The following is an 18714-nucleotide window of genomic DNA, read 5'->3' as shown; positions in this document are numbered from 1 at the left end:
AATGTATGTATCTTCAAATAATTAGAATTCCATCTTAATGAACTTAAACATGCTTTAAAAACAAGGCAAATGTTTTATTGCAAAAAATTAGTTTGATGACTTATTTTAATTAGATGACATCTGCAACCAACAGAGGTGAGAAAATCCAGGCCACTAAAACAGAACACCCATGTTTAGGCTGTACCCAGAAATACAGTCTGTGAAGAAAAAGCATAGAATCAAGACCTTAAAGTGGAAGTCAACCCAAACATCACACACCCTCAGTGTTCAGATAATGACCAATCATAGCTCAGCTTCAGAAAGCAAGTGAGCCGTGATTGGTCGTTATCTGAGCCGAGGTTCTGTGATGCCATTTTCAGTAGACAGAAGTGACAAAATGGCCGCCCCCTGAGATGGTTTAAAAACGTGTGGATTTTGCCTGCTTTATTCCACAAACACAATATTAATCATATTGCCTCGTTTCAACTAGTGGGCCTGTATAGAACATATTCTTGAAAAAAAAAATTGGGGGTTGACTTCATCTTTAAAGCGTGTTCTTAGCAACCCTGCCAAATTTAAATGACTGAAAAATTGCTAAGTATACAAAATGGGGCTTTAAAATGGAGAAAAGTTGATTCGTCGTAACCACTCTCAAATCTTGTGGGTGAGTCCGCCGAATGTGCTGAAACCACTCCCCAATCAACATTTAAGTGTCAACCAAATACCACTATATAAAACAATGTTATGTTACGCAATACAAAATCACGTTTGGAAACTCACCTTCAAAATTAGACCACAGTCATTAAATAAGCACGCGAGCCAATTTACATTGATGGGTGGAGATTACCTGACTGCCGCTTTACTTCACTGTGCAGCTCCAGTTCTTATAAAGTAAAAGGGCAACTTATGCAAGGCGCCCAAGTGGGGTGCTGTTTTAACCACACCCATAAAAAAAAGGCAGAAATAAAGGGTGGCATGTTTTCAGTGAGGCAATATGAGTTTTTGTATCCACTGGATGCATTGGACATTTAACTGTAGGATGATGTTGAGAAATGTAAAGGGTATCAGTCATCCCTACGGTTTTTAGGTCTGCATAAAAGTGGGCCCTTTGAGAGTACTGTTGACTCTTTGTCTATAGATGGAGGACGTAAATGCAAACAGCAAAGGAGTGATGTTACCAATAGAGCCCAGAGGCAACAGGAGTGTTTGCCTTTTTACAGTATGTAGTCTATATTGACTACCTTGGAAATAATAAGTAGGCAGCACATTGTGGCAATTACAAAACTCAAATGTCTTGAGGATTTTGCAACCCAAACTGTTACGAAATGTGCTTTTCTGAGGAGCCGGCATTCAGGGTGGCCATTTGGTACGTTTGCGAACATGCCCCAAGAGGAATAAATGGGACTTGGTGATCAAACGGAGCTACACCCTTATATAACTGCGTTACAGCAGTTGTGAAGTTCACAGGACAATAAAACTACTGTATACTAACTGTATGGTGCCCTTACTTGAGTATGTGTTTGCTGTGGCTGTTGTGTGGGTCGGCCAGTTCCTAGCAGCAGATCTAGGAGGATTGAAGCTTTATCCTCATAACTGGATGTTAATCTTGTGCGGAATCCAATACTGCTTCCGGGGAACGTCGCCTGTGTAGCGCTTACATCGCCACCTGGACCACCGTACAGCACACACCGAATCATAAGCTCCTCAAGCATGCAAACTGAGATTATGTTGCTGCTTGGCTGGGTTTTATAACATGAACAACAATATTGTATGTGACTGTAGATGTTTATAATCAAACACATATATTGATAGTCACTGGGGCCATATTGAATAATTCTTTAAAAATTGACAACGTGTTCCAGGACATTGGTTTACCTCCATTTCCCCTCCTGTGGAAAATAATAGAAACAGGAATAAAATATTTCAGGGTCGGCTGGTTCGGACGATGGCCTCACAGTTTTTATGTTGTGGATTCAAATCTTGGTTCTGGACTTTCTTTGTGAATTTTGCATGTTCTCGTGTTCTCCGGGTACTCTGGCTTCCTACTGCATGCCCAAAAGGATGCATGATAGGTTATTTGAAAACTCTATAGCAGGGAATGTGAAGGTTTTTTTTATTTATATGAGCCCTGTGATTGGCTGGCGACTAGTCGAGGCCAAAGTCATCTGGGAAAGGATCCAGCTCACACGATTATTTCAAAAATCAGCTGGAATCATAGCTCTGTCGGCATTTGATGAGTAATGCAGCATTCCCTGATCACCACTAAAAGTTTCAATAGCTCTGTTTTTCAAATTCACTGCAGTTAAAAGAAAACAAAAAAAAAAGCTCCCACAGCTTCCAGACAAGTTGTTAATGCTTACTGTATTTTAGAGATGATCCATGAGATTCAAGTGGTCCTTGTTGGTGACCCGTTACATTGAAATAGATACATAATGGACAATAAATTACTACCAGAAACAACATTCACAAACATGAACTATTTTAATGTTATTTATTCTACTATATTTAGAAATTGGATGAATACAAATACCGATAGATGTTTTAGAACTTTAGATATTTATTGCATCTTAATGAGCGCCTATACATACATTTGAAGATGGTCTGTTTACATGGCATGTATGCTGACTTTGGCAAATAGAGCTTTGAGTGAATCTCACTAAGGTGGGCTGAAAACTTAATCTTCACTTTTTTTGGTTGCATTGTATGGTACTGTCATCACCTCCTTTGGTATTGATAGCCAGTAATGTCGTAAAATCATCTGCCTGCGATAAAGCTGTTTCGTTAGGTTGGAATTGCTCAATTTCGATGTAGAGAAGTACGTTTGTCAATGTGTATTCGTCATGTACATTCTTTCCTGTAATTGTATTTCTGGGGAGAAAAGATAATTGTCTACATTTAAAAGAAGGGTGCGTCACCTGTAGATTGAATGGGGTTAAACTCCTGTTGTTTGCGGTTTCCCCAGTCCTCACAATTCGCTACTTGTGCCGACTCTCGAGTGTCTGTGTGCTCATCTGTGCAACCATCCTTGCTTTTGTATGTAAAAAAAAAACAAACCCTTCTTGATTTAGAAATCTGCTTCATACCCATTATCTTATAAAGTAACTCGTCCCGTTTCTTGGCAATAACGGTGACAATTTTATCATGATTTTAATTGTTTTTATATTGCACGTTGCTGAGAAAGTAACAGTATCGCCGTTTATTTATAATGCTATTTCCATCACTGATCCTGACTTGATGTGCCCTTGAGCAAGGCACAGAAACACAATGGCTCCCTGTTCAGTTGAGAAGCATTCATGAATAGAATTTAGTTAAATGGGGTATTGTTAAGCGTCATGGGGTCCTTAAAAGTGCAGTAACTTAGCTTTGTTATTATCTTGGTAAAATTCAGAATTGTACAACCTCAGGAGCATTCAAAAGCAAATTGTACACCTCAATGTTAACTGTTAAATAGTAAAAAGACGTCAGGCTAGAAAGGACTTCCTCTTCTGAACAATTTACTCAGAGGAAGTGTGCTGCGTGTAATTTCCCATCTAAGCTAAGAGCAAATTAACTCCATATTCTCAAAGAAGATAACAAGCGAGAACATAACAAAGTGTGCCCGAGTTTGGACTTTTCACCTCGGGGCGTTAAAGGCGTCATGAAATCACCATGTCGCGTTTGCTGCAGTTATACAAAACTTTCGAATGTCACCGCCGCCAGCCAGCAGTTTTACAGTGTAGGCTCGGCTTCACGCTGTGGGTGTGAGCTTGGTGGGCGGGGTCGTGATGCAAAAACACTCCAGCAGTTGGTCGAAGCGCCTGTCAATCGGGTGCGTTCATGATGCCTTCGCGGATACTTGGTAATGTCTAAAAGAAACTAGCAGAAAAGTTTGCATGTTTTTAATTAATTGATGATGGAATGCTTATAAATAAAAATCACGTTTGTGTTTCGAAGCCTCACTACTTACAAAATGGTAACACCATTAGGAGATCTATTTGTCTCATCCCAACTTTCCTTTTGATATGTTTTGTAGTTACATTTCGCGCTAGGAAACACCGTGTGTAAAATGTTTCTTGTATAAATCGTATTTCTGAGAAGTACTGTATCCACCAAAGCTAATGCTGGTGGCAGATACGCGTGAGTGAATTGAATAATTCCGATGGTCTTGAAAGCAGCATTCTCCAGTTGAGTTTATGTCTCGCCTCTCAATCAGCCTGCCGCGTAGCTCACACACGCACACACACATACACACACAGGAGCGTTACTCGCGTTGCTGCGTAGGGGTGCTCACATGTGCTGCAGACAACATGTAGCCACCGGGACTCACTGAGAATAACACTGCTATCACATAAACAGGTTCAAGTCTGCAATGTGGCGGACGCAGACGGCTCGGAGAAGATGAGCTCCACCACGGGGGTGCAACAGACAGGAGCTCGGGGGAGGCATCCGTTAACGGGCAGCTCATGACGGCAACTCCCGTTGACCTGAGACACAGAGAGCCACCGCGCCGCTCCTTCATGCCGCTGCAGAGCACCGCGGCCACGCACTGAATCCAAACAGCTGTTATCCTCCACGACCTGGGACGAGACAATGGCAAGCCTGGGTGACTGCTGCGTGAAGGTTGCATTGAGGTAAACCTCTATCGTTTTTTTCTGTATGTGCATGTGTTTGTGGAGATCTGCAGACCACATTGTGTCTGTGCCTCCTGGGCATCAGTCTGAAACATCATGCGCTCCAGTCTTCACTGATTGTCTTTTGATTTTGAATGATACTGCAAGGTTAGCTAGCGTTACTGTATGCATGTGATTGTATTGATAAGGTGTGCATGCATGTGCCACATGCACTACCTCTTGTCTGCATTTCCATGCTGTCCTCCACAGTATGTGTCCATGTTGAGTGGAGTACTTCCATTCAACATGGGGCTTATGTGACAAGGACGGCTGCAACCAGGTGTGGGCAGAAGTAATGGCCGGGCGCTCCTTCCAGAACCAATTTACTGTATGTCTTATTCTCCTCAAAATCATTGATATGATTTTTAGTATTATAATGGTTTACTGGAGCCTGCTTTATAACCCCCACCTAAGCACAAAGGCTCAGCTCGGAAGACAGTGCCTTTGTTGGAAAAGCACCTCCAGGCTTGGACAGTACAGCGCAGCAGCTTTTGTATTCACATGAGGAGATATTGGCAGTCCCCCTAAATAGATTGTGTTCATATGGATGTGCATGTGTTGGACTTTTGAGATAGAAACGCTCCCATCTACTTATGCTTATATGAAAACAATGACAGTTTCTATAGCTCCCACTACTAATGTGATAGCAATGCTGTTCACTTTACCTAAATTTCGTCCAAGGACCCTCTTGAGTCCCCACTTTGGGAGGCACTCAGTCAACTTAAAAGGGGGGAAGCAGACCCTTTTAAGATGAACCGTGCTATAGCTCCCAATTCCCTAGGGCAAGTTTTAGAGTCACTTTTCCATTTACAGCTGAGTGTATCTCTTTTGTGCTTGCTCAGAGTGACAGTAACAGGAAGTGGGTAAGGCGGTTGTGTTGACAAAAAAAAAAAAAAAAGAGTGAACCCTCAGAGCCGGCTGGTGGCTGCTGTTCAACTGAAGGTATTGATTGAAGTGAGGAAGAGCAGGTGATAGCCTTGTTTGAAGGTGACAGCTGCCATCAAACTGCATTCTGTTAATTTCTAAATTTATTTAGTTTTATTTTTTTTAAACATTATTTTTACGGTACTCCTCAATACAAGGTCGAGAAATGAATTGTAAGTTGATTTACTCAAGTCAAATCAATTTTCCTAATTGGAATGAAGTGAAATGCCATCAATCCATTCCAGCAATACTTTCAACAAAGAAGCTAGTACTCTATTATCAAAACATAATAAAAAGTATTATTATTAAAAATAGTAAATGTAAACAACAATTTTTTACAAGATAATTATTGGATGTACTTTTGTATACATGTTAAATGTGTGCCTTTAAGTGATGTGCCCTAGTGAGTGACATCATGAGCTTGAGTTGGAGTCGCTTCTTGTCCACTGTTTGACTCATTCAATAAATGACTGAAAGTGCATCAGCGACTGAGGCTCTCCTAGCCCATATGCTAGGGCATTGCCATACCTTAATAGTTTCTTTTTTTTTTTTTTTTTTAATCTCACAACACAAGGCAATAATTTGACCAAGCAATGGCCCGTAAATTTGAAAGTTGGAGCACTTGTTTGGAAAATAATAGATATGTAATGAATCCTTTGCAGGGCTAAACTTTCACCATAAACCCATTACTAATTGTGCAGACAATTTCTAAAGTAACATTTTGACATTCTTAACTCTTAAACTAGTTTAAGATAAATCTGTGTTAGCAACAATAAAAACATGTATTTTTTTAATTTTTTTTTTTATAAAAAAAGCCTGAAATTTACCCCAAAACAGTTTCCAAAACATATAAACATAACATTCTAATATTTTTACTCAGAACAGCATTGCATTGTTGAAAAATATGACATGATATAATCTACAGCTTATTTGTACTTACGTTCTCTCTAAGTGGCACCAAATATATGTTTGACAGGAAATGAGATGCACACAAATAAGCGTGTGAAGAAAGATAACTTCCTGCTTTACACTGCCGACTTTCCCACTGACCTCACAGGCTTCAACCTGAGAAAGTTGGCCTCCGATAAGAGGGGGTTGTGAGTTTTGTAATTGGTCCCATGTTGTGGTGCCCCGAGGCCAGGCTTCCTAAAGTGTGCGTGAGTGAGCATACACGGTGGAGGGCCGGGAGGTCTGAGCGAGGGCCGACCCAGTCTGAGTCGCCGGTATCCATTTCCTGAATGTCTGCCCTGGCTTCCCTAAACAATGACCACTGACATGACCTACAATCCTGCATTCAAATGTGGCTGCTTGAAGAATGGCGAGAGACACGGTTACACATACAGTACATGCATACAAATGTACGCTCACACGCACACGCACACATCCCACACACAGAGTGGATTGAATACAGCTACTGAGGTCTTGTAAAAATGGAATGTTGGTAAAAAAAAACAACCCCTGTTTACACAAACTAGCAAAAATGACTGAATCCGCTTTAAAATGTATGCAAGGCCTATAACGAAACTCATGCACGGCCATGCGCACTAACTGCTGGTTTCCCAGGCAAAACAGTCTTTTGTATACCCTTCATCAGCTTATATACTATTGTGACATCACGAGAGGTACACCATTGCAGGAGGAATCCACTAGGGTCAAAGGTTCCACAAAAGTCAACTTTATCTTTACAAGTCACTACATAGCTTATGTAAAACAAACAAAAGTTTGTCAGGGAGCCACACGGGTTCACAAAAATAGTAATTTTCCAACTAAAGTCAATTCTCAGATTTTAAAAACATCTTTCCTTCACGTGGAATGACTGATTTACTCCTCCTTGTTTTGTCCAGCTCTATTCCATTGTCTCCTCACTGTCTCTCTGCTCCTTTGTTCTGTCCCCTCTCCTCTCTTCCAGGCCATACCTGTTAGGGTTGTAAGAAGGCATGCTGGGAGATGTAGTGCCTGGATTGGCGGCCATTTTTAGTGTGTCTGCAGGGGAACATAGCATCCTCGCTCTGTGTATGCGCTATGAGAATGGTTAACATAGTAACCGGCACAACTGCAGTCACTGTAGTAGCACTGAAATAAAAGATAATAAATAAATTCAGTTTTGTTTTGCGTGGAGTTGATTGCTGATTAATTGTGCCTTAAATAAAGTGAGACAAAATAGATTAAGCTACAATAAACCTCCGCAAACCAGAGGATGGGCACCGAGCCCTAGTGAAAATCGTGACTTCTTGATGCCCTCTCTTACTTTTTTCCAAATAATTTCTGTATTTAAATTGTAAATGTACCATCAACTTTGATCCCAACATCTTTTCAAATTTTCACTACATTACTCCTAAAAAAAAATATCTTACAGATGATTTGATTTTAATGAATGCACTGTAAGTGTGAGGACGCTGTGGTATGTTGCTGCTTCGCAATCTATAAAAATAGCCATTTTCAAGAAATGACGAAACCTCCAGCTTTGTTATCTTAAGCTTTTTAATAGCCATACACTTGTGGCAAAGACGTACGGTGACCCCCACTAACAACCCAGGCTCAACTTACCATTGCTCCGTTCCAAAATACAAAGTTGTTCGACCGTCTAGATGGATCACTTCAACATACTTCCTTGTCACCATTTACTATTTTACTGTTAGCAATGGCTTTGGCAGCATCTGTTAGTGTACAAAAATATGCCCATAGGTGCATTTTTCAAAGGTGAGATGGACAAAATTGCCATTGTTTTCATGTAATTTAAGGAAAAATATTACTTTGAGATATATGTTCTTATCAGAATATAAAATAACCTATATCACATTGTTAGCACTTCACACTGCACTACACTACTACCGATGATGCACATTCAAAATACAGTTTTGTCTTGGAGTAGACGCAGTTACATGTCTGTAGTGTTTCTACCTCCAAGTATCGGCCTGAAACCACAGTGTGGGAAAACCTCCTTCTGACAACTTTATCATCTGTATGCAAAACAAACAAAAATATCTTTATTCATAAAGCCTAGTGCACTTATTTTCAGGATATGGCAATAACACTAATTTGACATTTGCCCACCCATCATGAGACCCCAGTAAGCTCACCTCCAGGGTGCCCGCCTCACGCCTGCCCCAAATTGAAAGCTTAATGCGAGTACCCCTGAGCATGAATGTCCTCTTGTAAATGTCAACAATTTTGTTTCTGTAACACGACAAGAGCAGTGCACACATTTCTTAATACATGTCAATCTGGTCCTGCATAATCCTATTCTCACTTTCACGGCAACTCTGCCATATAGTCGACTCAGAGTGGCAAGTCACTCTCGCCAAAGTGCTAAGTCAGCATGTACGGCCGACCATAAATAGACACAAAGACCAATCTGTTTAGTGCCGTTGTGGTCTTTGACCTTGTGATGGCTGATAGATGTTCTCACCTTAACAGTCTTTTCCTCTAGGTTCCTCTCCCCGTCTAATTTAAGATCTATGACCCGAGGAATTGGCAAGTTTGTCTCAAGAGTTCTTGACGACGACAGCGAGGAGATAAAAGCACATCTCAGCAAAGAAATAAATGCATCCCTTGTATGTTCGTGAAACTTATGACTTTATTTTTCTTAGTAAAATGCCAACATATTAGGTTAAAGTGGAAGCCAACCAAAAACATTTCTTTACAAGAAAACGTTCTATGCAGCCCCACTAGTTTGAACACAGCATTCGGATTTATATTGCGTTTGTGGAATATGAATTAAACAGCAAAATCCACCCGTTTTTATCCATCTCAGGGGGCGGCCATTTTTCTGCTTGTTTCCGACTGAAAATGACATAACAGTTGCCCAGGTAACGACCGATCACAGCTCACCTGTTTACTGAAGCTGAGCGGCTGTTACCTGTGCCCTGAGCAACTGTGATGTCATTTTCGGTTGACAGCCGCAAAATGGCCGCCCCCTGAGACGGCTTTAACTCATATTCCACAAACACAATATTCATCAGAATGGTGTGTTTAGATTGGTGAAGGCGCATAGAACATATTCTTGTAAAGAACATTTTGGGGTTGAATTCCGCTTTAAGGGTGGCAGTTAAGTTTGCATTCATTTGTATGAAGAATTTTGACAATAAGGTGTAGGAAAAAAGTGAGGCCCCTCCCAGCTGACACACAACCGCTTTAAATGGGAGCTTAAAAAAAAGTTTTGTTGTTGGACGTGTGTCCTGTGTAGGCTGCCAGTCTCGCCTGTTTCCTGTGAGTGTTAATACTTTGCCACATGGGCTCTGTCTCCCCAGGGGGCTCCCCTTTTAAAACGACTCTGGCATTGGTGGGAAACACCGTGTTGTTGCGAGCGAGGTGTACGTTTTGTTTGGCGTTCATGCAGGTCATCCGGGAAGCGCTGCAATGTATTCACCTCGTCAGAGATTTCTTGCGCATCGTCTCAACATTCATGGCCCTCGTATGACTAACTTACTGCACATTTACCGTGGGCGGAGAAGAGTGAGAGGCTTTGTTCACCTGCAAACACGCCACTGGACAATGTGGAAATTTAGTTGGAAATTGCATGGAGCACAACAATCCTTAGATGTAAAATTAACCTCCAGTTGCATTTATGACAACCACATTCAGTGCAACAATCCTCCAGTGTAACCACGCAATGGCGAGTTCTGCTGCAACATACTCTCCACAAATGTGCATCTGCTGCTAGGAAAATTTCACAAAATGCCACCAAAATGCAATGTTTTGTCATTTTGTCAAAGCAGTTACCAGTAGGTTAAAGCGTAATTTTCCATAACTTCAGCAAACAAAAAGTACCACCAAGTAATTACATTGCATTGCAGTTTCTGCACAAAGTCTTTTAAGAAGTGCACTGAAACATTTCTGATGGGGGAGGGGTACGAGCAGGAAACATGACATGGAGCACACCCATGTCGGCCGTCCACAGCTGTGCATCACTTCCTCTTCACTCTCACGATCACATGCTCTCTTTTGTTGTTGTTGCCCGTCTAACCTTTTAGACCGAACAGTCCTGAGCGAATATTCAGAATCGCAAAGAGCGTAGCAGCACTTCCAGGTGTCAGAAAGCCCCCCGAAAATTTGTGATGGCATCGCTAGTAAACAAACCCTCGCGTGTCAATTGACCAAGGCAGAGCAATTGCGAAAACATTGTAAATGGCTTGAATTATGATTTTAGCGCTTTCACTACTACCGTAGTTTGAATGTGTGAAGTCTTCGTACAAAAGAAGTTACATGATCGACGAATGAAAGACACATTTATTGACTTTGGTGCGCGGATTAAAGGCACGGACGCACTTTTTACAGTGCACTCTAAAATCATTGGGTTAAAAATAACAAAATCATGGGTCAAAACTCGACCGATCCACTTCTTGGGATCAGTTTGACCCAACTTTCTGGGTTGTTTTTGCAGAAAACAGGCCAACATTGAGTAGCCCACAGGTCTGTTCTAAAAACAGCTCACCACTGATGGGACACTATGACTTACAGAGAATAATTAAAACAGAAGAAGAATGTTAACATTTAGCTATTCATTTAAACTTAACTTGGTACGCGTTTCTTCCTGACCAAATATTCTATATTTTGTTTAAAAATAAGATTGTGTTTAATGGTTAAAAAAAAAAAGAAAAACATAGATTTACCCAAATATTTCCCAAAAGTTTATTATAGAGCTGTAATTTTAATGCCGTAATATTTTTGCTCACAGTTATCATACTGTCAGATCGAATCTATTTATCGACCCATGCCTGGTTTGAGTTTTTTTTTTTTTAAATGAATTAAACCATGAAGCAGCATTTTTTAAATTCATTTATTGTGGTAGCAGGAGGAGTGTCTGAGGTAAAAGAGTCGAAGGTGCTGTGTACTTCACCTGCTTAAAACAGCTGACTGTTGTGTAATGGAGCTTTGCAAGCCGACCGTGTCTGGCTGAAGGCGCAAACAAGGGACAAAGGAGTTGCTAAGCTACAACAAACTTAGAGCTCAATAACATTTTTCATGGCCTTGAGACAATAGAAAGCCATATACTTGCACTTATAAGAAATTTTATTTTGATTCTAACAGAGTGGTGTCTACTGCCCTGATCACTCTGTTGTAGCATATATACTGCTTTAAAATGAGATGTTGCATTTGGTACATGGATGAACAGCCCTCAAATGGTTTGCTGCTGTTGCAGAATGATTTCCTGTCAGGCCACTCGTGAACTATCCATACTTCCTGTTCAACGGCTGCTTTGTGAGATTCTGATGAGTCTGTTGACGTGATTCATTGTGATCAAAATGTGAAATTCTGTCTTTATTGAAAGAAAAACAAAAACAAAACAGAATCATCATCATCACACTGTTACCTCATTGCAAGAAGTTTGAAAGTTCCCACTTCATTTAATCTCTCTTGCAAGCAACGTGCACATTAGGTTAATTGAAGTCGGACGTTGACTGTCTCCATGTGTCAACCCCATGATTAAGTGGTGACCTGACTGGAATGTACTTCCCCTCCCTATGAGCCTATGGTATAGAATGATGAATGGATAACTAAACCGTTTTTATGCACTTCCTGTCTCTATAATGAATTACTGACATAATTTACTGTTTATGAATATGTATTTTCGGCTTTAAAATGCTAATCTCGCTTCTCCCTCCATTGTTGGAACAATATGTGTACACATGAGTTGAGACTCCCCCAGACTCGATGGCAAAATTGACTTCATCCCGCAATGCTTTACAATTCAAGATGGAAATATTCCATATAAGTAATTTCTTATGTTTTTAACATGTATATGCAGTGTGGAGTGGGAGCTTTCAATGAACTTGGGTCAGAACATTAATGATAAACTGCATTTTGGCCTTGGTGGAGTTGCTCGCCCTATACCGTCTCCTTCTATTTGGATCATTGGAACAGTGACCAATGTGTCTTCATCTACTCTCACACTTGGCATATTTTCTTTGGAACAGTTTGTGTTGTTGTGGTTACACACACACACTGACAGGTTGTCTTTGTGTGTGTGGAGAGAGAGATAGAGGGAATAACACAGGCCCTTTTAACAGTGCACTTCTCGGGTGAGTGTATACAGAGGATGCTGTGTGAATGATGAGTCTGATGTTAGTGCGTGGTCTTTGTGTTCTGTGCTGAGTTTGCACACACTTGGCAATAAAGTTAGAGGAAGACAAGGGGTGTGTGGTGAAGCAGCTGGGCGCGGGGGTATGGTTGTAAAAATAAAAATAAATAAATATCTGCTCTGAAAAGGGCTGCTGTAAAGGGCAAATAGAATGCAGTGTGTGTGTGTGTGTGTCTGTATGTGGTGTAAGGGTGTGCATGTGATTATTAGGAGGAGCATCGTGTGTCTGAATAATTTGTGACAGCTGCACGTGCCCGCTATGTTCCCATACATCTTGGAATTTGGGCCAGATTGTGTTCAATGCAATAATGGTCATGCTCCAGTGGAGCTGCTGTCAGAATCTGCTGTGCAGATATGAAGAGGTTGGGTGTGTGTCTGTCTTGTGCGTGCATGTGGCGGGGACTGCGGTGGCCAAAGTGTTGCACTCTACAGGTCTAAATAGAGGGATAAAGTTTAGCATTTGGTTAGGATTAACGTCGGTCAGGGTGTGGTGTTAGATTGTGATTAAACTTTTGGTAAAGTGGTCTGCAAAAGTGCAGTTGTACAGAAGTGTGTGCGTGTGTGCTGGCCAGCTGGCCAATAATCACCTCCAATGCTAAGTAGCTTAATCGCTGCTGGGGGTGGTCTAAGAGCTTTTTGTTATGAACACAAATAACAAGAGGTACACTTGTAAATGTTTCATTCATCACCAAATGATGAACTGAAATTAAATATGCTCATTTTCATTTGGGGGTCTGCCTGTTGTTCAGTTGATATAATAGTTACTCCGAAACAATAATATGCAACATTGGCTTCTTGTACATCTATAATATTGTATTTTATTTAAAAAAAGAAAGTAATTACATAATGAATGGAATGTAAAGAATTAGGTAATTTTGCCCTGTTTTGCTTCAATTCAATGGACATTGTGCTGCTCCTTCAGGTTTGTGCGCCTTGATCACTTGCGAGCAGTATAATACAGACAGAGGCACACATGTCAAAGACTTTCACAACTGATGTAATAATAATATTAAGTCATTTTTCTTGCCCTGCGACTGGCTGGCGACCAGTCCGGGGTGTAGTCTGCCTTCGCCCGTTGATGGCTGGGATAGGCTCCAGCAACTCCCCGCGACCCTGTATAGGATAAGCGGTTTGGAAAATGACATGACATGACATGACATTTTTCTCAAAGGATAAGGATCTCAAAGGCATGTTTTATACAGGCCCACTAGTCTTAACACGGCATTCTGATTAATATTGCGTTTGTGGAATATGAGAAATCCACCCGTTTTAGCTAGCTCAGGGGGCGGCCATTTTGTCACTTCTGTCGACTGAAGATGACATCGAAGTTGCTCAGGGCTCAGATAACGACCAATCTCAGCTCAGCTTCAGAAAACAGGTGAGCCGTGGTTGGTCGTTACCTGAGCACAGGGAAACTCCGATGTCATCTTCACTCGACAGAAGTGACATAATGGCCGCCCCCTGAGATGGCTAAAAGTGGGTGCATTTTGGTGTCTAACTTATATTCCACAAATGCAATATTAATCAGAATGCCGTATTTCAACTAGTGGGTCTGCATAGAACATACTCTGGAAAAAAATGTGTTTGGGATGACTTCCGCCTTAAGCTAACAAACTTGATTAAGGCAAAGAATACGAATGTGTAATTGTCCTTTTTTTTTATGTGTACCGGTAGTTTGACAGTTAATTGCAAGTGTGTGTGGTGTTAGCCATATTGCTGCTTGTTGATAAGTGAGATGAGTTCATTGCCATCATTCAGCACTTGTATCTCAATTTTTTGCTCACAAGTGAAAGCAAACAAATTGGCGAAACAAAGGTTTTTATCTCCAAAAAGTTGGGTCGCTTTTATCTCAAGGCACCATTCATTGTGTTTGCATTCATGCAGTCATCTCTTGATTTGGATTTTTTGTGTTTTTTTCCCTAAACAATGAATGCTTTTGCAACCACTCCATTTGAGTGGTCTTTTTTGTGTTTTGATCTTGTTAGGCAATTCGAACTTTTTGAAGGACAATAAATCCAATATATTATTTACGACTATGAAAATTGATGATTACTGGGTGTAGCAACCACTACAGCAAAAAACGTCTTTCACGCACACATAAATAAACTGTGGTTATGACAGTATGAATTGTGGGACTGATCTCACTTTTCCCATACAATATCAACTTCTTGTCCTAAATTTGGTTAACAAAAAAAGCCTTGACTGGTGTCACAAGTGCTTCTTAGAACAAAACGTTTTGCCTCCTGGGCTCCTGAAGACGACTTTTACACGAAAGATTGTTGTTTGTCCAGCCTCTGAGCCGCTTCAAAGGGTTCCTTTGTGCCAGTTGACGGCATCTGCTCAACTTCTATTGCCCCTGTCATGCGGCCTAGAATGAACGTTTCCAGCCTTTTGTTTGTTGCCCTTCATAAGCTGCACTGTATCTTGTCTCAAGAGTTTATGTGCTTTCATCTTCTTTGGAGAGCATTTTCTTTGGACTTTAAGAGGTTTTCCTAAAGGGATTTTTAACCCCCAACCACCCCACCCCCACCGCCTTCATCTCAAGTGTCTTGTAAATTGCTTCAAAAACACACATCTCATTTTCCCTGTTGGGAACCTGAATGTCCACAAGCAAAGAATCATATTTTGGCTTCAAGGCATCGACTGTACTTTTGTGAGTTCACTGGTCTTTCCTCTGGTGGCTCATGGGTGTTTATTTTGTAACACAGAACTTCTTTATAGTTGGCTTTTTGTAGTCTGCTTTATGCTTCATTAGAGTCCACTTTCAAATGTTGTTTGGTTCTACACTCAATCTGCCAATTCATCCTTTCATCGTCTTTCGTGACATGAAATAGTAATCTATTATAGGAGTTTGTAAACTATAACTGAACAGTCAATTTGACTTTTAACATTTTGCAATTGTAAAAAAAAAAAAAAACAAGATTACCACTTTAATAAAGCTTAAAAACAATGATTGTGCACTCACGTGTAGCTTCAGCGTATTATCTGAATAAATGGACTGGGAAGGTTTTGCTGAAGGTGAGGCAACCTCATACATGAAGTTTTTTAACCTTCATAATTGTCATACAAAAAAAGTGTAAAAAGATGCTTATCACTTACACATTAGGTACAAAATTGTGAGGATAAGCAGTTCAGATAATGGATGGATAAATATATTGCGTAATCACCCTCAACTTTGATGGAGTAATAACCTTACTGCCAATGCTTGGGAGGTGAATCCCTTCAAATTGACAGTTTACTTTTCAACATTTAATTCTACTCATCGTTGGCTTTGACTTACTGTTGACTTATTGCATGGCGTGGCCAACACAGATGCACAATGACTGATTTGGTTTCCACACTACTGTTACATGACAAGATGTTTAATTTCGGTTCTGTGGTTCTCATCATATATGCGTTAAACAAAAAAGACAAATCAAAACAAAAGATGTGTTAATCCTTCACACGCTAACTGTCGTCTGTGAACGTGTTAGATGTTGAAGTAAATTGAACTCAAGCAGTTTCACACCTCTCTGACCTTGACAAGGCCATCTGTCATGAAAACATAGGAAAGGATGCTAATTTGAATTTTTCCTGTCCCTGCTTGCTCCTCCCGTGGGGGGGCAGACGGGGGTGAGCGGAAATGAGGGGGATTGACCCAGAATCAGCTCAGTTGATGCGCACTGATGTGCCCATGTAACAATGAGCGATGATCATCCAGTTGATTGATTGGTTGACAGTAGGAACCAGTTTGTGACACATTTTTCCCCATCATTTCATGAACATTTAACTTATCACGAAACTCACTGTGGTCGTAGTGTTTAAGGAACAATTGTTGTTTTTGCCCAGATGACAATGGATGTCCATATTTAATGTTAGACTTTCTCAGCACATAAAAGATGGCTTATGATCATGCATCCATCCATTTTTTTCAATAGCACCTATCCTCAGTAGGGTCGTGGTTGAGCTGGAATCTATGCTAGCTGACTTTGGGCGAGAGGTGGGGTACACCCTGGACTGCCAGGCAATAGCAGGCCGCCTACACTGAAACAAGTTTTTGTTGAATTTACTCAATTTTATTTCTTCAAGTCAAGTAAAATGTATTTATATATAGCCTTAACCACAAGATAGTCTCAAAGGGCACATCACATCAACATAAAACAATTCTATTAAATAAGGTCCACTGTTGGAGGATAGCTTGCTTCTCTGAATTTTTAGGTTGACTTTCCCTCTTTGCACCTTTTTTTTTTTTTTTTTTTTTTTTTTACGTCGGGTCGTTGTCAGCAGCAATTAAAAAAAACTAACAAGCCCATTTTGAAAATGTAACAAGTAGAAAGAACAGATTTGTTTTCAAATGTAAAAAGTTCTCATAAAAATAAATACGTAAAGTACAGGTAGCCAAATAGCTACCAAAGTACAGCAATTTAATATCTGGACTACTTCTTACCACCGGTGCTGACAAATAATGACGATGAATGTGCGTAAAGAGATTTTTCAATATGATTGTATCCCATGTGGAAGATACAGTACATTAGATTTGTTGTCTTCAGTTTGCTGCAGGTCACATTTTATTGTATCCAAACGTCACCAACTCGGGTTGCACTCACTATTGTCCTGCGCATTATTAGCAAAAATAGGTTATTTGAAACCCTTCCCTCAAATTGTCTTCTTTCTCATTTGAACTTTCATGTCCTCAATGTTGTCACGCGACAAGGATGGCCCTCTGCTCTTTTAATTACACGGACAGTTGAAAGAAATGAACCACGTGGTACATTAAGACATTGAGCCCGTAAACCTAACTTGACAGACTGTGTCTTTTAGAAATAAATTGACTGAAGGAGATGGTGTGCAAATGTAGTTGTGTTAAACACACTCGACCTAGACAATGTAGGACAAGCCTGGCCCCGAAGTCTGGCTTGGTTAAGAAAAGGCTCGCGTTGACGTCGATGAACCAGTTCGCTCGTTTGTGCTCCAGCAAGTGACACTTGACGCCAACACAAGCAGTCAAATCAATGAGCACAGAGAATGTGAGTGCTGCTGTCTCTTATCGCTTGTTGCGAATGGCCAACAGCGCCTGAGGCTGCGTGGTCGCCCGTCTGGGAGCTTAGCATCATTGATAACTCGCAAAAAGTGTGTCACATTTGCCCTTGTAGAGGTAAAAAAAAATGGCTGATCTATGCCCTTTAATGGCTGTGCGAGTGAATCATTTTCATTTGATGGTTCTGCAAACCCTATTGGGCAAATAGTACTTCATTACATTTAAGTATAAAAACACAGAAAAAGATGTAAAGAATTTATGATGTATAATTAAAAGCAGTAGTCAGTCACACGCTGTATAGTAAGTTTTTTTTTTTTTTTTTTTTTTTTTTTAATGTTAGTCACGGTGGCCTTGAGAAGGCCTTGAATGGCCTGAAGCATGGCATATGTGTCTCAGTTTCCATGCATTTCAGTCGGTGAAAAGAAATAAGACAGTGTGTGTCTGTTACTTTTGTATACATTGCACAGCAATCTTTCAATGAACGGTAACCGCATCCGAACAGATGCAGACAATTAAAGGTGGGAAGCAGTTGATAGGTTTATGTTTGCACTCACGGGGGACCGATCATCCAGGGAATCAATGCAGGACTGATGAAATGGGTTGAAAGACAGGAAACGGTTTACGTACAAATCAAGGAGGTGCCTTTAGTCAACAATCCTTAATTAATGAAAGTAGTAACCAGGCCCATTAGGGCTAAATTCTATCTTGCTGCACAAGAGACTTAATTTCTAAAAGTAATTAGGATTAAAACCCTAATTATGATAACATGTGATTAAATCCATTTGGAGCCCCATTTTGTCAAACAAATAAAACAAACAGCAACTATTCAATATAATTGCATCCCCTCTTGCTGACAATTTTATGTGCGAGGCACATAGGGCACAGTTTGATTTGAATCACTTCCACATGTATCATCAGATTAGTCAATTGTTTTTGTGGCAAAATGGAGTGCGCTACCTGGCTTTCAACCAGCAACGTCTTTGCAGCCTAAAGTAGAACAACATGACGTCTGACATCTGGCCGCATAATATGCTAATTATGACGCCCAGCATGAGAAAAAATGA

General features: G+C 40.5%; 1 protein-coding gene across 4 annotated transcripts in view; it reads left to right on the top strand.

Moving 5' to 3' along the window:
* The first annotated feature begins 4043 nt into the window (after positions 1-4043).
* The window catches only part of kif21b (kinesin family member 21B), a 63208-nt gene continuing 48537 nt past the window's right edge, over positions 4044-18714 (top strand). For 3 of the 4 annotated variants that reach the window (XM_086040784.1, XM_086040785.1, XM_086040781.1), the window contains exon 1: positions 4045-4589. In XM_086040784.1, the coding sequence (XP_085896910.1) occupies positions 4549-4589 (41 nt within the window). In that variant the 5' untranslated portion in view covers positions 4045-4548. Of the gene's footprint in view, positions 4590-18714 lie in introns of all 4 variants that reach the window. The other variant, XM_086040782.1, reaches the window with a different exon arrangement.

Source organism: Filicampus tigris, chromosome 9 (genome assembly GCF_054856515.1).
Source record: "Filicampus tigris isolate MCC_2025a chromosome 9, RoL_Ftig_1.0, whole genome shotgun sequence".
Lineage (NCBI taxonomy): Eukaryota > Metazoa > Chordata > Actinopteri > Syngnathiformes > Syngnathidae > Filicampus > Filicampus tigris.
Note: the sequence above shows the minus strand (reverse complement) of the source record. Positions and strands in the feature narration are given on the sequence as shown.